The 24184-nt window shown below is 43.3% G+C and overlaps 1 protein-coding gene across 2 annotated transcripts in view; it reads right to left on the bottom strand.

Annotated features, from left to right (window-relative positions):
- Positions 1–24184, bottom strand: part of SK (small conductance calcium-activated potassium channel) — a 126368-nt gene that overhangs the window by 69340 nt on the left and 32844 nt on the right. The window contains exons 3-4 of one of the 2 annotated variants that reach the window (XM_043429308.1): positions 21726–22002; positions 14276–14485 (exon numbers count right to left, since the gene is read on the bottom strand). In XM_043429308.1, coding sequence (XP_043285243.1) covers positions 14276–14485; positions 21726–22002 — 487 coding nt within the window. The remainder of the gene's footprint in view (positions 1–14275; positions 14486–21725; positions 22003–24184) is intronic. The other variant, XM_043429309.1, reaches the window with a different exon arrangement.

Here is a 24184-nt window from a genome sequence, read left to right on the forward strand (position 1 = left end):
GCGTAAACTTTCGTTTCGATTTCTCGGGAAACTCGTTGTTCGTTTAAACTTTATGGTCGTCCATATAGATCGTGACTTTTCTCGAGAATTTGTCGTCCCCTCATCGAATCGTGGTTTCGTTTGTTTGAAAACTCGGACGAGAGAATTCCTCTTTTCTTGTGAAGCTCCCCATCATCTCTACGAAGATTGGCATTTCATTTTGATCCTTTCGAGGTTAATCTCCGAAGTGTGAGGAGAAAAAGATTTGTTGCTGACTCCAAAGCGTAATATTCATTAGGTCGCTGCACGGTTTCTCGTACGTTGCAGAAGGTTTAACTCGATCACGTGCTCGTGTGATGAACATAGAAGAGATGGAATTAGGGACAGCCTGGCTGGAGAGGCTGATTGTTCTTTTGGATCGAGTTCAATTTTGCACGTACGTCAAACGGAGGCAAATTCACTTCGACAGAATTACTCCCGAACCAATCACGTTACAGAATCTCGTCTCTATACTTTGATTCCCATAACGATTTCGCGCTCACGTTGCCAGCGATCGTGTGCGATATATGAAGAATGGTAGCGTCGCTGTATTTATGTAATATATTTGTTCTTCAGCGAGAAGTTCAACACGCGCTCGCAGTTTTCGTTCGATTCTCCGCTGGCTTTGAAGTCCCATCGATTATTTTCAAACATTTTCGTTTTCCCGATTCAAAATCGATCCGATTACTCTCACTATTCTCCGTGCCAAACGTCCAATTCCAACAGCTTTATATCCCCATACGTTTCAAAGGTAGAATTTCTAAAAGTAAATTCCGTAACTGGCCACGTAATTGGAACTGTGGATAAAAATATTTCACCGCCAAAGTGGATTTTTCTTTTGCGTTTCTCATATTTCCGAATGCATCGTCGTATCGTCGGTGTGCGCGCTCGTAACGCGCAAAAACGTAGCCCAAAAATAAAACGGCGCGCGCGCGCGCGCGCGGCAGAATCGAAATGAAAAATAATCGCCCGGCGCTCGGATTCGTGGCGAATCTCTCAATGCGGATTGGGGCAGAGAATATTAACGCACTTTTCTCTCCACGTAGCGGTGCACATTCACGCGAAAAACCGCGTGAATTTCACGTGGAATTCTTCAACAAGCTTTTATCGAACATCTCAGCCCTTTTGTTTCAACGATTTTGATTTTACGATGCCGCCGCGCAGTATATAAATAACTCGAGGAGATTGAGAAGCCTCCTGCTGGGAGGTTTCAATATTCGTGCGTTGTAACGTTCCCTCGCATGGCCCACCCGTATTTGGTTAATACGAAGCACGCTGCCCAAACCCTGTATGCGATGGATTCACTCGACAATTCGCCTAATTTAGCATTCCGTGGTTTAACTGTGCGGGGTCACGAATACTGTAAGAGAAAGGGAAAGGACAGGGGTTGAGCGTCCGCGTTATCGCTATTCGACCGAGCGTATTATGCTACACGCGTAATCAGCACGTAATCGATTCTACATCGTTGACACATCCATTGAAATCCCTCAAATCTTCCTATTCCCGAAACATTATCGATTCATCGCTGTTCAAGGCTCCTAATCTCGTCCGTACACCGCGATCACAGTTTTTCAATGATCGAGGACGGCAAGCACGAAGAGCACTTTTGTGTCTCGGGACTCTTCAGTGGCCGGAGACCTTTAAAATTGCTCTTGAACTTGTGACATTCGAATTTTTAAACATACGTGTCGAGTGCTTCGTCATTGTTCGACGATTAGCAACTCAATTTTTGGTAACTTCGTCGGAAAGATTGTTAAAATATTACACAAAATAAAAACGAATCGAGCTGCTGCCATTTTTGGACCATTTCGCCCGCGGATGGCTAGTTTCTAAAACGAAATATACGGGATGAAAAATTTCATCGAAATAAAAAAAAAAAAAAATAAAAAAAAAAAAGAGTAAAAGTGTTACGAGTTTGCATGCACTTCGGTGGATTCGACAAACAGTAAAAATCCATATTTCCAGAATGCACCCTTTCGAAAGAGGGTGTTTATTTTATTTCTCCGGAATTTGTTACGTTTCCGTGAAACTTAAAAAGTGTATTATTTGAATAATAAAAAAGAAATATTGCGTGCGGAATTGCGCGAACGCGACCGAAATAACAAGTCGCTGTTACAGCCAGACACAAATCGATGTATCGGTAATCGATGCGAAATAAACTGAGATAGAGTCGGACAGTGGAAAATTCAATTTACGTATATCATCGCGGAGAGAGTTACGGTATAGGGCGATTCGGTAGAATTTGTCTGACCGCATCAGGCTTGTAACTACTGCTGCGATCGTTTCGACCCGATAAAACGAAAGATACGACAAATTCGTTGGAATTGGAAAAAACTTATCGATTGAAAAACTTCCACATTTTTAAGAAAAGATAATAAAATTTGTCGGATTATCAACGACCGGATTTCGTTCCACCGAATCTACCGAGGAGTCCGAGGCATCGAACGAAAGCAGTTTTCCCCGTTAATTTTTTCACTCCGAGCCCGAAACCGCTTAGCAAAGTACGTTCGTTCGGTGCATATGTGTTAAGGGGGAGGGGAAGGGGAGGGGGGGGGGATTTATTAGATCGAAGGAACGCACGGGGAATGGCACACAGAGGATTTGGCTCCTCGCAAATTGAGGCGGATGACGGGTATAGTGGCCACCGAGGTCCGCTTCGCTGCTAATGAACGACTAACGTCTGACCGAACCCGGTCCACGACCACTGGACCCCCACTGTCTCTAATGGTAGACAAATCACGGATCGTACTCGTATATCTCGACACTAAAGTCTCGGTGTACGCGTTCATACGAAATGTGATACTCCATTTGTTCCATTGTGACTAACTTCCTGTTTCGCAATGAATTATTTGCGGTAGACCAGCATCATACCTCCAATTATATCGAGGACTATGTTTTCATTGATTTTTAAACGCAGCGATAAATTTCCTCTTCGAATACGAATAAATCCTCGAATCCATTCACGAAACGTGCAAATTTACCGCTGGCCTCGCTGAGCAGGCGACTCTGATCGTGCTTCAGTAAATCGATTAATTTAATAGTTGAAAATAATAAATTTCATCCTCTGCTGAAATTTTTGTTTTCCCCACCGGATAATTGAACTAAAACGGTGCAGAGAACGTCCGAAAATGGACTAAACGCACACCTCCATTTTTTCCTTTCCTGCTAGTTTCGAAAGTAGTTTCTTTTAAAAATGCAGACGCACCAACTGAAGAGGTAAAGGAAAAGGCGGAAATGGATCGCATCCAAAAGCTGGTACCGCGGCTGCAGAGAAGAATCGCCGAGGAAATAATAAGCTATGAAAAATCGTATCAAACCTGGTGAATTCCACTCTTGAAATGCCGTTCGTCAAACGTATTTACCGTCCGGAAAATCGCGGGGAGAATGACTCCGAAACCTCTTCGAAAATTCCGGAAACTTTTCGCTTCGTGTCGATGTAAAAAAACGAAAAGGTGCTCGATATATTGTTTACAAGTTTTGGACAAAGTAGCAGTTTCATATTTCGTTCGATAAGATATTTGATAATTCGAATAATCTCGTACGATTAAATAAAAATAATGAAGAAGTTGAAAGTTGTGACGTTAACGCATTTAATTGACAATTTCTTCGCTGGAGTGCTCGATTGAGGGTTAATTGAGTTGAAAACCGCTTGTGAGTCTGTCAAGGACTGTACACACAGCGGTACAATACCATACAGCTTGAATTATACTCGCATTTATGTACCGAGTGTCGGGGTACGTGTGTGAGTGGTGTGTGAGTGAAAAAGCGGCGATTATTATAACAATGACACACTCTTGTAAAGCTCGAGTGCACCAAGTGAGTCTAGTTCTCACGGTGAATGGACGTCGACGTGCTCACTCATACGTTTACACGCTTTGCGAGCTTTCCGGTCGCGTTAATGCGCCTCCAATCCTCACCTCGTTGAATTAGCTGAATAAAAAGAGAGAAGAATTTTGGGAAAAGCTCTTCCTCGCGTAGCGGAGCGTTCTGTTCGCTGCTGCGGGTGTTCGACTGTGATATCAGCACGTGTTTCCCTCTCGAAATGTCTCTCCATTTCGAGTTGAAATTTCGGCACAATTTTCCGCTCAGCTAATCGGCAAGTAAAAACATTTTCATGTTCCCGAGCTGCCAGCGAGGGTTATCAATGAAACAAAAATTCATTCCAGCGGAGACGATTTTTTGTGGCGCATAATCTTAATGAGATTTGAAGATAAAAAAGTGAATGGGTGGTTTGAGAAAGCGATTTTCCTCCAGGTGCTCGCGCAGGGAGAGAGGACGAGCGCTTTTTCCCCGAGCAAATCCGAGGCTCATTCTAATTGAGAAAAGAACAAACATTCCCTCGTACAGACTTAATTGCACCGAGTGTTGCCCTTCGCATTCATAACTACAAGCACAGGCGCTCGGAAAATTTGACGGTTTCATTCGAAAACAGAGTTTGTGGCAAGGCGTTTCTCCGGCGCCCATTCCCCCCTAATTTTTGTACGCGATATTAGCCCCCTTCGAATCTTGAACGACTTTGCGCGCCTCTACTTTTTCTCTTCTCTCTTATACGCTCCTGCTCGAGTAATTGGAGCACGACGCAGTGAATTTTTCGACACGAGCTCTCCATAATTGTTCCAAGCGTTGTACCGTTATTCTTGTTCTCACACAACCAAAATGGCACCTGCTGCTACCGCCACTAGCCGCACGAGGAAACGAGGTCGTTTACCATTTAAAAGCTCAACCCTTCCAAGCACGTTTCTCCTCCTCGGAATATCCGATATATGCGCATATTCCCTGTATTTTTGATGCTCTAATGAAAGCCCTTTTCGAGACTCCACTTGATGAAGAATTCGCAGCATCCTCTCGCAGGATCGTATGCAGGGATTCCTGGAAGGCTCAAGGCGAACCGTGTAATTCAATGTCAGCTGTTTCGCTCCAGCCCATCGCCGGGCTGATCCCGAAAATCATTTAATAAATTGCTCAACCGTTAGAATATTTTTGCATTTAGTTACTTTTTTAATCATCTCGTTCCATCACAAAAAAAAAGCAGAATTCTCAACTCGCAGTTGGCAATATTTGATGTTTTATTTCGAACACTCCGGAGTTAAGTGACCAGAATTTTCTCCATGAATGATCATCGCGAGCCTCAATTTATTCAACATTTTATTCCTCACCGACGAATTAAGATATGAGAAACGCTTTTTTACCATTTCCTTTATCGAATCGTCGTCCAAGATTTGTCCTCGAACTATTTCCATAGAAATACGACTTTGGAATAAAACCCGCGAATTTTCTCCGCAGGTAAAACGTTACGCGCCTTCCTCTCTGGACGATACAGCCACGACGTATGTATCCGCATTACATATTCATCCATTCATTCATTCGTATCGTGCATACATTTATAGTACGTTTGCAGAATTTACGTGTATATACTTCGGTAGTTATTCGCCAGGTACGTGAATACCGGGTGTAAAGTATATTATTTTCATGCTCCCCTCGACACTTTGAGCTTCAAATATTCTAGAACTTGCAGTCGAATATAAATCATAAGCGAATCTCTAAATTTTCGTTTTTCTCATTTTTCGACTCGACCCTCGACTTCTTCGGCTCAAATATTTCGCACATATTCATGCTCAATCGAATGAGCAAAACTGAATAGACAAGCACAATTGATTTTGAATTCTCATTAGTTGCAGCGACTCAAGGGCTGAAGGTTCGATTAATGAAGTATAAAAAAATATTCGCGATCATTGCAACGATTCGGAGAAAAAACATTTTCGAGATGAATTTTGGGAGTACGACGATGCCGTTTCACCGCGGCGCGGATAGCTGAGCAACTCGGCGGAAGTTCGCTAATTACACGGTTGAGAGAAAGTGAAAAGTTGTTACTTGGTTTGTTCAGGAGAAAAAGCTCGAGCGTTTTTATCGGTCTCCGCAACGAGACGAGTAGCGCGAGGAACTTTTTGTTTCCCTTTTCACTTTCCCTCGGCAAATATCCGTTTTTTTGTCACCACTCGCGCGTGTATTACGAAGCCTGTTAGTGTATTTTTTCCTCTCGAGGCCTCTCACTCCGAAGATTAATGTGCTTTCATGAGAGCCTTTGTAAAGATTACGCGAAATCGTCGTCACTACCAGCCCCGGAACGTACTGCCAACGAGCACTCGTCTATGGACAAGCGAGCGTACGTTTGTACGTAACACAGGAGTGTGTAGTTGATATAAATCCGGAGTGTATAGAACGAGAAGAGTGGCCGTGCTTTCGTATCGAAAAGCTCGTTGGCGTTGCAGGATATCTCGGGGCGCGAGCTAACGATCGAGCCGCCCGATTAGCTGGCAATTCCTTTTTTCCTGTGTTTTTTTTTTTTTTATTTAATTCTCCACCTCCCTTAATTGAATCACCGCATGAGTGAGCTCAGCCAGAAAGCTTGCACGCCTTGTTGATCATCCTCAATATCGCTATACGAATCCGCATAGGAAAACCCTCTTCGTTTTCCTAAACCCCCGTTTTAAGTGTTACATCAACGCACGTGCACTTGGCGGATTTATTTTCGTCCGGAGTGCTCTTAAGAAGTGGATATTCGCGTCCTCGTGCTCCCCCTTCGGCTCACGAAGAAACTCGGCTTTTCAAAAACTTCATTTTTCCGAAGTTTTCACCCCTCCGATATATCTGCGGGGAATAAATTTTCAAAAATTTTCATCCGACTTTTGAGTCTGACAGAGTTGCGGGGGTGAGAAACACGAAAATTGCAAGAATTTTTCAATTCTCAGGCTTCCCTCCGTGTCTAACTCCATCGAAACAAAGTCGAAATCAATAGCGAGCATCTTTTAAGCGCACATTAGCGCTCGCCCATTATCGTTCGAGCTAGTTAGCACGTCCTCTACGAGAGGTTTACACGCCGCAGTCTGCTTAACTACACGAACGTTGCATTGCTATAGATCCGCAGCTTTAATGGTGTCCGCGAATTTTCATTGTGTTTGCGCGAATCCACGAGTGAACAGGGCCGCTTACAAAGTGATCCTTCGACTATTATAATTCAGCATGACGATAATTCGATCGATCGAAGCTGGTTAGGAGTCGCCGAGTTTGCTAACAAGCTCCACATTTTTTCGCAGTCTCCGTTCAATTTTTTGTTTCCTCCGCTTATATCCGACAAAGCATGAGGTGAAATGTGGATAAATTGCGGGACTTTCTAGTCAGATGAGAACCAACTAATATTTTTAGCCTCCATCCACCTCGTCAGGGCCGTCCAAAGCTCCTCGCGATCGTTTATTTTTCACGTTACAATATCCACACTTTTTCTCAACTTACCACACAACTTTTCTCCTTTTTATTTCTTTCCAAGATTACGTTCCAATGAACCGATCGATCCGCACGGAAATGTGCGCTTTCTTACTCCAACAAACTCATTAACAAGGCCGCGCACACTCGTCGGGGATAAAAACTAAAAATTTCCATGTCCAGACTTCGTCGTGGGAATAAAAAAATTGCAGGATTAATTCAACGATATAAAGTTGACGAATTTAGAGGGATTTTGTTCGGGAATTTTCTCAGAAGTTCCTGGCGAATGTGATGCAAGAAACGAAGAATAGTTTTTCATTGAAACAGACGAGCAGCTTCTAAACAACTCATTTTGTTGATTTTTTCCATCGAACCAGACAGCATAATTGTTTTTCCATCTCTAGAATCGTTTTGGGAGGATAAAAAATGCGATAAAAACTGTACTTGAGTTAATGCAAACGTTCCGCCTGGAATTCCGTTGGCCGACGCTCCTGTCCAAGGGTTTCGGGTGATTTCCCGTAATAATATTAAATCCAGGCTAATCCAGCCATTCGTTTAACCGCAAAAAGATCCTAAAAGTCTGGAGTTTCTCTCTGAGAGGGTTCGCACATTCTGCTTTGGAGAAAAGCATCGATCCTTCCCTCGCTCCTTACAACGTTTCCTTTTTTTTTTTCTTTTTTTTTTATCGTCGATGCATAAAGCTGAGATTGAAACTGTGGCAAGTGGAGTGCAAAGAAAAAGCAAATGATTGAATGAGCTGCCTCCTCGCAGCGGTTAAATACAATTTATCTCGTTTGCAGAAGTTCTCTCGGTGTGACGAAGAATTCAAACGGGGTCTACTGAGAGGTCAGTATCGCGATGACGATGATACTCCAGAGGAGATATAGCTGCTCGCGCCCCTTATTTTCCGTATTTCGTAATCCCCAGTCGTCGTTTGTTACAACTTCCTGAGCTCGGCTTATGCGAGTTTTTTTGTTTTCACAGCTTTAACAGCTTCTAAAAATCCACGATCTTGTTTGATAAATTTGAATAATGTTGAAACTTTGAATATCAACCTTGAAGTTTTGTTGTCTTCGTTTTTATCTTAAATTCCCCAACTAGCAATCGCCACACGTACAAAAACAATTTCGTAACGAGTACTGAAAATAACAATGAAGATAGACATCAACGAAGCCAGATGGATTCGCCATCTCAGAAACCCATTAAGCAGCATTCGGCTGAATAAGTAATTTCAATTTAGCGAGCAACTGCGTACCCAGCTTTGGTTATGGTTTTTGTATATTATTCATCAACACGTCCGAAATTCGGACATTAAATATAACGCCCTGCTCGTAAGGTTTGATATCTCTCGGTCGTGGATAGGCGAGAGAAATAGTTTGGAATTTAGTGAGCCCTGAAACAGGCTTGTGGTTGAGAGCGATACGCGCGCGATGTGTAGATGAAAGTCTCAACGATTTCGGCTCCTCGACCGATATTAACTCAATCCTTAATCCAACCATCCGTTATCAAGGTTTCGAAACTCGGCTTAAGGCAGCCAATTCTCACGTTCGAACGCTCGCTTATACCAGCTTATTCCGTATACACCGTTACATATATCTGTTTAATAAATATATATCGCAGCTGCATCTACATATATTTCCGGTCACAAGTCGCTAAACTCGGGCTGTAGCGCTCACAAAATCCCTCGAACTTTGATATTTCGATCGCACACGATATATATTCTCCGCGGAGCTTTTAAGCAAGACCGATTGATACCCCGAGTAATGGAGAACAAGCTGACGTGACCGGAGTGACGAAGCGCATCGTACTTACAGCCCCTTTTATCTTTATACATATATTCATATCAGATCCTCTCGTCTATACAAAATAATGTGCATTTTTAAAGCCGAATTTTGACCTCTGCATCCATCAACCATCATCAACATAGGAAGGATCCATCAAGACAATTTGACAGCAGCACAGATGAGCCTCGAAGTCCGAACATTCAGAAATTCTTTCATACGTTTAGTTGACTGACGATGTCAAGTGTGCAGATTATTTTCCTTTTCCATAAATGAATCGAAAAAGTTGGTTATTAGGGAAATTAGCCTGCGAGGTTTCATCCATCGCGGTGGCCAAAATTTGAGTCACATTTTTTTGGGGGAATTTTTTTTACACTCTCATTTTTCATGCACTCAGAAGAAAAAGTCATTGGAACAACGAAATGTGGCATTACGGGGTGCCAATGAAATATATGATCGTCACAAGATTAAACATGATTAAAGGAATAAAATAGTTTTAGATCGCACTGCAGATCCATTCTCCCCAAAAACATTGCAGTTGAATGAAGAAAACTCTTCCAATAACATCAACTGCTATTGAATCCACAATTTTTTTTTTCAGTCCGAGGTTCTAAATTGCGGAATGATTTCATTGGGATTGCGAGGTTTCATTAGTTTCATTTGAATTTCGGGGGGGGGGGGGGGGGGATTTGATTGGAAAAATTTCAATTGAAGAAGCGGCTCCTTTGTTTAGCTGGGAAGCGATAGTCCCTTTCAAGACTATTGCTTTGCCCGGGGCATTAGCATTTTGGGTGAGTGCCACGATTGAAATTTGTTTTTACGGTCTGTAACTCGAAGAGGGAGGGAGAGAGACCGGTGACGGTAATTTTCTTCTTCTTATTCTTCTTATCTAACGCGTCATTCCACTTTCGAGGCGATCGATGCTTTTATTGGGAACAAAACTGACAAGAGAGACAGGACTCGCATCGTCAAGAGTAGAGCCCATGCTGGTGTTGTTAGTGTAAAGGAAAGTGGGGAAAAAAGGGTCTTCGCGCGAAGCAGCATCGAGAGAGGCTCAACTTCGACTAGGGAGAAAATAATGTAGGAGAGTGGGAAAGAAAGAACGAGCGCGAGGGGCGTACGTGGGGATTGGTTGGAAGTTGACTGGACGATGGACAGGGGAATAAAGTGGCTCGAAATGCCTCGGAGGGAGCGAGAGAGAGCTCGGGTAAGCCCAAGGCTTCGCCGTGCACATATAGAAGGTCTGCTGTCTGCGTGGATGCTCCCCCATCCCCATCCCCGAACGACCCTAGACGAGCATTTACACTCGAATGTACTTGGTCGACAAACTTTTCGAAACAAGACCGATAGGAAGGATCCGTGAGATCATGTGAGCCAACTCGCACACGGTTCTATACATTTTTTCTGTTGGGCTGCCTCGTCTTTTATTTCTTCGACAGTGCACTTTCGTGTTCGATCCCAATAGTTTCCAAATACTTAGCCTCCGCCTGCTTAACCCAAAATTCACCCAAAATTCAACTTTCATCACCGATGAAAACATTTTTTCAGTCTCGCAATCGATCGATTGTTATGAGAGCTCCTCGGAGACACTCGTTGAATACTGGTTAACACATTCAGAGTTCTTTTCACTCTCATACTTTGAGAAAGCGCCTCACGGATATCTCGATTGACTCCGAGGAATGTTTACCGATTGGAAAGTATAGAACGTCGTTCGAGCTGGGTATCGCGCAGAGTTCAAGCGTGAGATATCGTTCGTGTGGGTTGTCCTCGAGAGAAAAACGTTTTATGTTTTTATCGGGACCTTCGGGGGAGGCATCGTCGTATCTATTATTCCTCAGTTACATCGATCGATCTTGACACTCGACGACATATTATCTTCATATATCAATACATTTTTTCTTATGTATATGCCCTCAAACTTCGCGACGTGTATTGCAACGAAACAAAATGGAGGCATCGATGAACTCGTTAATTGAATTTTGCTATGGGTCGGCCGATGAAGAAACGCGGTTAAAGACAACAACAGAGTGCACGAGCCGCACTTGATGCTGTCTGCGTAAATACTTGGTGGTCGCGAAGTTGACTCTCGTGTTTATATATGCGAGCCTCGTTAAATACCCCAAACGCAAACACACGATTATGAGAGCATTTAGAGGGAGACTCTGGAAAATCATTATCACCAAAATCGTACAATGAAAGCCGCAGCATGTGGCGGCCGAGTGGAAACACGAATGCGAGTTTTGCGCCAGCGAGAGCGAGCGAGAGGGGGCGGCCATTCCGATGAAAAATCAATGTCGAAGCGCGTTACTACACTTTAATTACACACGTAAGCCCCCCGGTGAAGCGTCATGAAAACCTCAATATTTCATGTTCCGCCTCTGGCTCGGTCCCCTGCGAATAATTACTCACGAGGAATACACCGGGGTGCAAAACGCCTCGTCGATCATCATCATCGTCGATATGAGTGTATTTTTTCACATTATTATAACGATTTTCTTACCTTATTTCAGGTGAGATTTGACACACCGCGTTGGAATAATTCGTATACCATTAAGCACGAGGGCCGGTGGTGACATTTAAGGCTCAAGTCTGCAGTAACCAGGTATTTGAGATGGGCGTGCCTGCCTGCGAGCCGCTACATTCTTTATATTTTTATATTACGTTTTTTGCGTGCTCAAGAAACTCTTTCAGTCACGAGAAGCAACGATAAGTGCGAGTTATCCAGTATTTATAACTGATAATGTCATTCCGTCTGGCCTGCCTTTGGGGAGGGTTATAATTTCAGTAGTTTTCTCAATTTTCTATTTTTTTTTATCACCCAATTAATCATTAGGTAAGAAAATCGACGGTTATTCCAGACGTTTATGCAAATTTCGTTGTTCTCGCTCTTCTCATTCTCGCTCTCTGCCTCCTGCACGTTTTTGAACATTTTTTCCCATACATGCATACTTTTCGTACATAAATATAGAGTAGAACGTGTATACACACGCATTGGAAATAAAACAGAATGTCAGAGCGAGTTGCCGTTTCGCCCCATTCTCCTTCCGCCAGCGTCGCTGGTTATTTAGAACCCGGTACTTTATACATAAGTTAGTGCGAGGCTTCCTCGTGTGTCAATCGATTATCATCCGTTCTCGAGGTCACTTGGCCGCGAGTTGCGGTTGCAAAATGCTCTTTCTATCTATACGTTTGTGTATATCTATGTATATACGCACAATGGATCGCGCCCAATAACAGGAGACGCCATGCGATGCTCGTAAAACAATAGGAAATAACACAAAACGGAAAGGAAACTACGAGCCATTACCGGAAGCGGATCATTGAGCCTTTAGCTACCTCGCTCTCGTTATTTTCAGGCCCCATTTTTATTCTCGCCGCGTGCACTTTCCCTCGCGGGAATGATCGCTCACCGGGAAGCTTCATCATCCGCCGGTGCGTTCGCGACTCGGCCAAATTTAATCGATCGCCAAGTGCGTATCGAGGGGGCCAAAATAGGAGAATATTTATTCGATTAATATCAGACAATCCTGCCACGTGTCGGACCAAAACGCGATTTCTCTCATTCCAAAGCATTCACGCGTGCCCAGCTGAGATTTCGATTATCACAGAATCCATCTTCCATAGTGAAAGAGACGAAACGCTGATGATCGATCAAGATTTTCCTGCTCGTTATCGCTACTAGCTGTTATCGATCGAGCATTGTCAATGTTTGTCACTAAATTTTTTCAAAATGCACTAAAATTACGGTTTTTCATTAATTTAAATTTCATCTGCTATTTCCTGGGCTTTCGCATTTTCCGCTTCCCGGAAATTATCCTCAGTCTATCCGGAGAGCGAAACGGAATGTTCGTCTCCGCGTTTTTTTACTCACGCACGTTTCATTGAGGAGAAGAATTTCGTCTGATCGAACACAGACCGTAACTACTTCGAAGTCGTGGTCTTGGGGTCGTTGCAGAGATTTGGGGGAGGGGGGCAAAGAAGCGTCGAACGACACGTATTTACTCGTCGGTAAATTCGTGGTGGATAATCCGCATAATCGAAGCACATCGATTTCGAATAGCCCTCGAAAATAATTTCATATCTTCGCGTAGAATGGGAGAAGTAATAAAAGCAAACGACGAGATCCTCGGCGATTGGGTCGCAGAGTGAAGAATAAAAAGACGGATGAAAAGAGCCGGCAAATCGGAGCGTCTATTTACTCTCGTTTTCTTTTATGTCGAATCGATGATCAAACACGTGATTGTATTTACGGACATGTATGTAGTCCGTGTGTATATCGCGGCGCGCCTCTGTATGGGCATCACCTGCGGCCAGAGCGATATCGTGGAAGGAGAAACGGGGGAAACGCGTTTGGCTATACGAAACTTTTATCTCCACGGAGGAGTGAAACACGGCGTATCTCGTGGATAACGCGCGGCGGGCTACGAAAAAACCCACGATACCAGGCATCTGGCGAGTGTAACTGCGGTAGAGCAAACACTCCAGAGTTGAGTTGTCGATAATTTGAGACTTTTCAGAACGTATCTCAATGCCTTGACTCTCATTCCACGTGACTGAATAAGTTGCCAAAAACCGTCTCGAATTGGAGGTTTTCTCGAGACTGTCACTTCGCGGCTGACCGAATTTCATGAAAAAATAAACAAAAAATCAAACTATCTGCAGTAATCAATGCGAAATATCGATCGAGTCAAATCGATCAAAGTATATCAACGAAAAATAGTAACAAACGTAATCAGATGCTTGGGTACTTACGTTTAATGAAAAAAAAGAAGGATAAAAAAACAAACGAACAAACACGCCGAAGAGTGTACTCTACACATAATATTTACGAAAGCAAATTAACGGGTCGAACAACTGTGACTGCAAGTGTAACTACTCAGAATGCTTAGGATGATTGAACTATTTAAAAAAATGCTCTTCTACTCTCTATAAAAGCACTATTGATAATGTGGACGAAAGGTGTTTTCGTGGTGGTGGTGGTGGTGGTGGTGGTTGTGAGGGTTGTGGGGGTCGTGAGGGTTTCGTTCTCTCTACCTCGGCCACGAAAAAAGTGTGGATTCTCGATCGTGAGATCGTAATCAGTGATCGTTCAATCTAACATGAGACGAAGGTTTCGGATCAGGGTCAAACGTGAAGGACCAAACTACTCAACGTTTTTGTTACACCAATGGATATATTTGCATATTTTCATATAAAATTAGAGTTAGAGTCCCCACCGTCTTTACGTAGGTGACGGTCTCGGCGGTTGCCTCGGTGAGAGCGCGTCGCAATCTCGAGCGTCGAACCTGCGACAGCGTGCGTGGACAAAGAACGACACCCTGAGCACCGGAAGCCGAGCCGGAGCCTGAAGCTGACCCGGAACTTGCGATCGGCGGAGGCGGCGTAGTCGCCGTCGTAGTCGGCGAAGATTTGCACCACCACGGAAACTGAGTGCGGTTTTTACTCGGGATTATTTATCTCATTTAGCACAAACAAAATAGTTACACAAATAATACCACAATTTCCTAATTTTCAACAGAAATGGCCACCTATTTTTCATCCTCGCTTCAATAAAAATTCTCATTAGCACGATTAAACACGAATTTACCTTTTTCGCATCAACGCAACCAACGAAACGTCGACCAATGTACAATTAACTCGATTCTCGTACTCCCTCTCCAACCAATTATTTACAAAGATCCAAAACACGAGAATCTTGTCGAGAAATATTGTATAACTCGGACAAGAAACGCTCACTTTTTAAAAAATTTGAGATCGAACTTCCTTTAGAACCTTCCACCGATGTTCATGACCAAATAATTTCTTTACAATCGTTTTTAATTTTCATTATTCACATCGAATATGAATATTGAACAAAAAGAGAAGCATAGATGACCAGTTCTTCGAACTACGATTCATTACGATTATTAAAACGCAATAATTAATGGAATTTATTGAAGTAAAACGAATTTTGGTATAGTGAGATATTGAGTGTATGCAGGATCATCGGATCTAGGGTTAGATACCTCTATTCAATGTCGTAGTAACGATATTACTCTCACTGCTATTGTTATTTTGATAATTACCCAAATATTATTATGATCTCGTATAAGAGAAGGACATCGTAAATGTATACCGAAGGATGTTTGGCACACGTGGATTATAGAGAGTGCGCTTGATCGAAACGCGGTGGAGCCGCATGGGCGAATAGTTCGTACAGCCTCGATCAACGTACTTTGATCTAATTCATCGTTGGTGGTGTCCACCAACGATGAATTCTATTGGCCATGGTTTCCGGCTTTTGCGGCACATCAAATTGGTATTAATTATCGGACGGTTCTCTCGTAGCCAATCTCTCTCTCTCTCCCTCGCTCTTTCTCTTTCTCTTCGACCTTCCCTATACTCCCATTCGGAGCACTCAGAGGCTCCCATCAGACGAGAAATTCAACGCTCTGAGATTCACGCTAAAGCATCGCAGCTCGAATAAAATGGTTTCTCGAGAGATTGCTCGAAACCGAGCCTATGAGAATGTCCTTCGTATCACAGGCCTGCAATTAAGGCCGCTTGAGACAAACCTTCGCCTTGTTTCCTCTCTGCTCTTGTTTTTTTTTCTAAATACACATTCGAATTTTTGTTTACACGAATAGAAGCAAATATTGATACGGAATAAGACGAGATTATTTTGTCCAAGATTTGAGAGAAAATAACATTTTCGTATCTAATTTACAAACGTTATTAAATACGAACACCAATATCAAGATATTCTAATTAAAACGAAAGAAATTCAGTGACTCGTAAAATTTTGATATTCGCACGGTTCATGGGGAGAATACTGAATTAACCCGAGATTATAAAAATGGCGATCTTTTGCTTTTTCATTGTTAAAAAAGTTTAAGTACCCAAGTTTAAGTTGCCCAATTATTAAATGCGTTACAATGCACGATGAAAAAAAATAGTACACAAAATAATTTCATCTCGATGCACCAGGTGTCTCATTTTCTGCGGACGAGGAACCATTTTCATTTAGTCGGTGCCAAAGCAATTTGGCTTTTATTCGAGAAATAATATCTTGAAAGGAAAATTGAAGAAAAAAATGATGCGATAAAAGGGAGGATCGAATTAGCGAAAGAAAAAATTCGCGAATTCATAGGCAATGTGTCTTACTTTGTTCGAAGCGACTGCAAGAGAGCTCTCCTCGCTTGTGGGAGTTAGGGCTTGAAAACATGTACTGGAAGTTTGCCAAAAAGCTGACAGGAAGGCTTTTTCCTATCTCGGTTTGGGAGAGTGTCTCGTACGAGTGGCCACAAAGGGATAGGAGTTATCCGCGTATTGTGTCTCATCATTTTCAACCCTGGTGCACTAATGACTGAGCCAGCCCTCGGAGCGCTCTTCACCAACTCCTTTTTTTTCTTTCTTGGGTTTTTTTTTTTTTTTTCAATCCTCCTACAATCCGGTCTCTTCATCCTCGTGTTCCGACATTCTCGCGGGTATAAAGATAACCGAACTACGAGAGACAGCCGTTGCTTTTTTTTTTCTTGCAACGTATGGATATAACGACGCTAGGAAAAAAGGAGCTCGGGAAATAGCTAGAGAATTTAGAGAGAAATAAAAAAATAGAGAAAACTCGAATAAAATATGTGGCAAGCAAATATTACCATGCTCGATGGTCAATTATGTCTGTCAAGGACGACGATACAAATCACCCCCGAAAAGCAGTGCATTTTTTTTTCGACACCCCCAAAAAGGGTGACTGGCTGGCTTTTTTATCTCGGTCATTCGGTCGAATGAATTTTTTTTCTCTCCTCAAGCCCCCTCGGCAAATGAGCTAATGTTATTGATTTTGGCCTCATCAAAAAAGAAACCGAGAAGGGTAGACTTTACCGTTTTTTATTTGCTTGTTCGCTCTTTCTTTTGGCTCAGATATCGCGACTTGTAAGCGCTGTTACTCCGGAGAGCAATTTATCCCTGCGAATTATGAGACAAATCGGGACTCAAAAGGGAGCAAATTTTCACCACAGTTTTCTCACGAGGCATGAGCTTTTTCGTGAGCTTTTTGAGCCTGCGTCCCTCTCCCTACATCCTTTTATTGTCTAGACGAATATGAACCGATGGTTTATCGATCGCTCCCTTATCTTCGGTGTAACCGGCTCGCCGGACGGAGATATTTCGCGGGAAATATTCGGCGGAATCACGACTGTGTAATGGACGTTCATTCAGCCGACCGATAAACCCCTCGGGATTCCGGACTGTTGCGTTTCCTCTGTATTAGTGCACCAGGGTCGGGGCGAAAGGTCGGCCGAACGCCGGGCCAAAGGGCGTCAAGGGACAGGGGTTACGAACCGGTGAACCACACATCGTTCCAAAACGTGTGCACGCGATCGAAAATCGTTGCGGTGAATTATAATACCGCATTGATTCGTGCCCTCGGCTGTGTGTGTGCACGGAAAAATGAAATTACTTTGGACACCCGACTATCGCTGGGCGTACGTTTATTCAGAGCGTTTCGTGGGCTTGAAAAATATTTCCAACTGCTATTTTTTAGGGTTTCATATTTTCGGAGGGAATTTTCACTCTTGGAAATCGGAAGAGAAATTATCTGATTTTTCGTCAATCGCACCCACTCGGGAGGATTCACATGTTCCGGGAATTACTTTGTCAACACTTGTTTAAAGCTCGTACACGCGCAGTGCTGCCGTGTAAAAAGTGAAGAAAACACGTACTTTGGCGAACAATATGTTGATGGTTTTTTAGTGTCTTTTTAGCATGTGAATCCACGAGAGTTTCCTCAGAGTGCGGATCTGTCACAGTTACTTTTTGTATACTCTCGAACTCAAAAACTTGTTTTGCTTTCTCTTCCGTCTCGTATTCATCGTTGAGTCTCAGCGACAACGTCGTCGACGACGATATAAGCTCTAATGCACCTATTCTTCCCGTCAGCCCGGGCGGTCCCTCCCTTATTTATACATCCGTTTGGCTGCTATATCTGTGTACGGTTCTTGATATTCTTTCGTGGAAAACTTGTAGAAACGTTGCGCTCGCGTTGTAAAGCTGTCGTGCGATGAGAGCACGAGGATAAATCATGGCGTTTTTCGCGTGATGCTAGTTGTGCTGCCCCCCCTTATATTTTGCCAAATTCACTCCTTAAAAATGTACTCGTCGAATGTTCATTCCGTAGCAAACTAAAAGAAATTTTGTTAGGGTTAATTTATTGGATCTGTTGTGTCGAAGATTACAACATAAATTAGAGTTTCGAAAGGCAAAAAAAGAGAGAGAGAGAGTTTAAGGCATCGGTGAGAATTCCAGCTGAGAACAGATGAGTTTCGAAAGATAAATTAATTTGTTTCTGCGATGAAGAATCGTTGTATCGCGATCGGAAGAAGCTTTTCATCTCGATTTTTCAAAATCCACGAACCCCTGCAGACCGAATGAGATTTCTGTCTCTGCAAAGAAATAAATTTGCCGTTTAATTGGAAAGCGGCGTACATAAATCGAAGAATTCACGCAAGGAAGATCGGCATGTAAATTCGAATTGCTGACTCGCGCCCCGGTTCGTTTAATCGCGCGTAATATAAGCGTTCCGACCCGCCCCTGTATGCCGCGTTTCTGACGCGAGTTTATGCACATACGGCTAAATAGAAATGCCGTCGGGTGTACGCTGCTCGCAGAGAGAGGGTGTCCCCTGCCGTAAATCAGCGCTCGGAAACAACACAACAACGTGAAAACCCAAGCACGATTCCGGGGCGTCCTCTTTTCACGAAAAAATCAACCACCGAAGCATTTCATCGCGGGACCGAGTCTTCGCTGGTCCTCTTCGACGGGGCGCTTCGAAGGGTTGCTTTTTGCCGACCGTTGGAGGGTTGGTCGGTAAAGCGTAGCTCTACTTACGTGCCTGATGGAAACACAGGGATTCGCACCCCCGAGAAAATGCTGCAGGGAGCCAAAAGCACGATTCGACTCCCAATACCCCGCTGCCGCTTTCAACGAGTCAAAGTTTTTGATGCTCTTCGTAAATTGACATGTGGGTGATTTTCCTCCGCGTATATATATACGACGTTTATTATGCATGCACCGCCGCGATCCCTCACTGAGAAACGAAAGAGCGTTGTATCCGAACGCCCTCGATGTTTAATCGACCGAGGTCAGGCCCTTTTCTTTCGTACCAGTCGATACAGACGGAAATTCGATTATATGGCGCTTTGCACGCAGCCCGATGATAAATTTTCTACCCCTTTCGATATGACTGTATCGTCTGAAGTATGCATATCGTATAGTACACTTTAGCAGTAAACGAGAATTACGGGAGCTCTCGACCAGCTTATAGTCTCGCGACAGCACACGATCTTCTTCGTGCAGAGCCTTCTTCGTTTTCTATTTTATTTTATTTTTTTCTTTCAGAGCAGCGTTTTCAAATTCAACGAACTTTTGGTGCTCATCATTCTCAATATTTTACCACGAAATTGACGATAAATTTGTAAGTTTTGACTCGAGGGAACTTGAAAAAATATTTACAAAATCTTCGTTCCTTTTAGCTTTGCTCGGCTTTCAAACGATTTGGGAAAAAATTGACCGAGTGCCTCGTCCACTCGCCATTGGACAGTGCTGTTTCCTATGACTCCCGGACTGTTTGTTAGTTCGAAATAAAACCATGGAATGGTGAGGAAAAATACTTTTGTTTTCAGTAAAATCGTTCTTGTTCGCCTCCGAAAATGATTTGGCTTTAAGCAAAATAATTCGTGTACCTTCCTCGTGGTGTGATCGTCTAACTGGAGTGGAAACGCATGGAAAATGTATGTAGGTTACATTGGCCGTTCAGCTGATGAGATTGTCTGACATAACGAAGAGCGACAGCGCGATTAAACGTGAAATCTCACTGCTCGACACGAGGCTCGTCCGTTCGTATGCCTCTTAAATTTTCTCGTCCATTAAATCAAGCTGTGTATAGCGTTTGAGTACAAGAGCAATGGTCTGTCAATCCGATTGGAAAATCTTTACAAGTTTTGGTTCGCGTGTAACTCGAATGGATTGAAATTTGTGTGGGTATAGTAAGGAGGGTAAAATACAAGGATGTTGAGCTCGTGTGCTCGCATCGATGCGCGTACGTGTTTACGTTGTCTCTTCCAAGTCATTTCCAACAGTTTCGTTATGCTCGCGTCTCTTCTACCGTATAATCGAATCATACGAAGCCTCTTATACGCGTGCTGGAGTATAAAAGGCTTATTCGTTCGAGCTCATTTATCCCCCAAATCCTCAGTTTCGACGATGGATCGTCGTTCCTCTTTCGCTTGACAGCTTAATTTCAGCCAGGCTCGTGTGTATCATTCCGCATGAAAGAGGAATCCACAGGAAGAAAAACACTTTTACACTCCCGGAAGCAAAGGAATGCTCTCGCGCGTAAATATGCAAATAAAAGTGTCTTTCTCGTTGGTGGATTTAATGAGTATTTCTTATTCTTACTTTTACACCAAGTTGAGAATAATGCGCGCGACTAAGAACTGCACGACAACTCAATTATGTTGAGTGAGTTACCGGAGCTCCAAGCTCAAGTGGATTCTCGGTTTTCATCGCGCTCTCTTCGTTCCTCGACCTATTAATATCCTGTAAGCGAGATCCTTTCTCATTTATCGTCTTTTCGAAGATCTTCGATAATGGACGACGCGAAGAGCCTGGTGGAAAAGTTTAGTCTCGTTCAATGAATCGGATAATATTATTTCATTTTTTCAAACGAGTGCAAATCCTTCGTTCGAATTTCGAAAGTTATTCCGGTTTTTTTTTCGATTATTGAAACTTAAAAATTGTTTGAGCCTACCAACTTTCGTTGGAATTTAATAAAAAAAGGTTTCCTATCTCCCTCCGACTTTCATCCCACAATGAAATTTGCTCTTATTTATAGACACAATTGTAAAATATGGATTCACGTAGAAAGTATAATAATAGTAAAATGTGTTAGCTTTGAAAGTGCACAAACAGCCCACTCTTCGGAAGCTCCACCTTTGCTCAACGTAATTCGATTATAACGCCGGAGAGTTCAAAGGGTCAAAGAAAAGACGAAGGTCCATCGCGTGGCCCCAGCTTTTTACGTTGAGCTCGTGAACCAGCGACTCCTCTTCACGGATTTTGCCTGGAGCCACCGAGTTTGTCATTCAAACGCCTTTTCACAATGTGTGGTCACTTTTTATTTGACAAAACGTGAAAAATCTGTCTCGGCATTTTGGAAATCAACACGAACCGAGAATCTTGACAATGTTCGTTGCGCCAGCACCATGGAAAAGGGTCTGCGAAATTTTTTTCTCGTTCGCAATCCTCGATTCGAAATTTCTGCCACAGAACGCTTGACGCATGTTCGTTATCAAATACCCAGCGTTTCGGGAGGAGCGAAAACTTTCTAAGTATCCTAAAAATACATTTAGTTGTACCAACAATCAGACATCATTTGAACAGAGCAGGGAGTTACTGATCCATCAACAATTTTTAGTCATAAATCAACCGATTATTCAACCAAAGTTACCCACAAAAAGATGCGAAAGTTTAAAAACATTTATTTGTGGTCATCAATTGTGACGTTTTTATAAAAAAAAAGCTCCGAAAAAACAGGCCGGAAGGGAAGGAAAATTAGTAGGTTTTCTAGAGTGGAAACAAAGCGAGGGTTTTTGGTGACAAAAATATTGAAAAAAGCGTGTTTTTCATTACCTGTCGAAATTGCCGAATGCCGCCATTGATTCGTAACGAATCCGCAGCAATGCCGGCTATTCCATCGCCCGGTTCGCGGAGTTGCCTCAGGGAGGCTGCACTGGGTGCTGCACCCGAGTGAAGGGGACAGCAGCATCCTGAACAACAGCAAGCCGAGGCCTCGGGTTGAGAACTCTGACGTATGATCCGCGTGCTTGGCGAAGTTGTCACGAGTACGGGTGGCGGTGCTGGTGCTTGACACGGACAGCAGTGGTGGCCTCCGCTCTTAACGCTTTCCCTTTTGTAATATGGAAAACAAAAAACAAACAGAGACCGAGAGTCGTAGGCAGTGAAGAAGGAGAGGGATCGAGAGAACGAGGCATTCATTGCGGTTGCTTTTTTTTCGAGCCTCTTTCCCGCGCCCCTTTTTTTGTCTCTGCATTCAAAATGGTCTACAAAGGCGACTTTATTTTGAGGTTGTGAAAGGTGTCAGTGTCGTCACGATCGATGGAAAAGGAGATTCCTGTGCTCCGGAGGAAAAACGATCGTTAATAATTATCAAACGGCGATTAGTATTCGGGATTAGGGAATTTGTGTTTCGCAATTCGCTGCTTTTCTGCTCTCTCCGTTCCTAAGCCTGTTCACCACTGCTTCATTTGAAATTCCATTCAGGCAATGCTTCGCCGAAGTTGCAGACAATTTTCTACGTGGCTCGATTTTCAATCGAAAGAGTGTCCGAGGCCTGAAGTTGCGAGAAAAACAAACAACGACTCAGCACCGTGTATCCTTGCGTGGATTGGAGTTCTCGTTGCGATTGGAAACTGACTTTTGTTACGGATAAAGCGGCTTCCGCGTTATTCCACGATGACGGACTCTCCCGTCGTGATTCCTGGCAAAAACACTTTTCTTCTTCCCGTTGATAGAAACACACGATATCGATCCTCGTAGCATGGGAAGGTACTTCTTTTCCTTCGACTTTCGATCACTCGCTAATCGATTTTTTTGCTGTGCCGTATCCAATCGAGCCTGCAAGATCACTTCACCTGTTCTCATCTAATCATGCAAATATCTTTGGAGCTAAGTCGTATCGATCTTGAAAACTCGAGAAATAAAATTGATTTCCCCGTGGAACTCCGAATACTGCGCGCTACAAAATCTACATATATCCGTCACGTCGTATGGCTTCCCCTGGGAAACGTTGCGCGCATCCGTTCCTGCCCCCGAATACCTGCAGAAACGAATGATATCGAATCCTAGTTGTGGAAAAATGATATCGAAGTTACGTACGAGTACCGAGAGGAGAGAAAAAAGCTCCTACGCGCTGCTCAACCCTCCGTGGCAATATCTGCAAGCGAACCAAGTCGAATCTCCTGAAAAATAAGACGAAAACGGCGTGTGTGAAGAATCAAAGATGGAACTCCCTAAAAACTGGATTTCTCTGACAGCTCCAATTCACCATTCCGCAGGCTTAAAAAATAGTCCTCCGAAGATCCACCGAAACAACGGGGGACCCCTCGCGAATGTGTTGTTTCGTCAAAAAAAAACTTGACTGCTGGTGAAAAGAAAGGTGAGACTAGACCTTGCTGGAGGCTGAAGTGCCTTTCACAAGTGTAAACCCTCGAGGCTGCGTTGGCGTTCCAATTTCATAGTCGAGAAGCTGATTCACAAACTCTCTGACCCTCTTGCCCCGTGCTCTAGACCTAGAGCACACCCACTGCCTACTCAAGTATGCACAGGCTATTTGGTCAAGGTTTTGTTTATGAATGCAATTGTGAAAATAGCCAAGTTTCTCACTCTTGTCATAAATCTCAGTTGTTTCGTGAGCACTCATCCAACTTCTGGGTACGTTATTCGCGATGCTTGTATAGTACCGAGTATTACGAATTCTTGGTCAAATTAAATTTGATCTGCACTGATCCAGTCAAACTCTTGGTGCTTGTGGAACATCAGCTCTGACAGATCTTCTCGAAACCCTGTTCCTTCTCCGGCTTGGATATGGATAGATCAATAATCCTAAATCCTGCAACATCTATCATCGAAGTTAATCCGCCTTGAGATTGAAATCGATATTGAAGCTTTTGGCCAAAAGCTGTATTCTCTGATGAATAAGAAACAAACTGCTGGATCTGATCTTCCATTTTTTCACTTTAAAGTGACTCGTCGCGAAGGTAACTTTTTCTTTGGTTAACGCGAATGAAAAGTTGTCCGATTGTAACAAAGCAGAAGTTTCAGGGTTCATCGGAGCTCGAGAAAAGTTCGAAGGTTAACAGACAATTCGTTTTATCCCCAACCGACTTTCCCGTTGGTTCGCTAACTCGCATTTAGCTTGTGCGGTTATAACAACAGGCTCGTTATACGTGTTTTGGGAGGTTGTGGATACCAAGGTGCCAAAGTCACGACACACCGAAAGGTTGTAAACCTCGTGGCGTATAGCCATGGGAAATCCGTTTGGTCACGCACAGCTTTTGCGAAGCTCGTTA

The sequence above is a fragment of the Venturia canescens genome, chromosome 9, assembly GCF_019457755.1.
Source record: "Venturia canescens isolate UGA chromosome 9, ASM1945775v1, whole genome shotgun sequence".
NCBI classification, from domain to species: Eukaryota; Metazoa; Arthropoda; class Insecta; order Hymenoptera; family Ichneumonidae; genus Venturia; species Venturia canescens.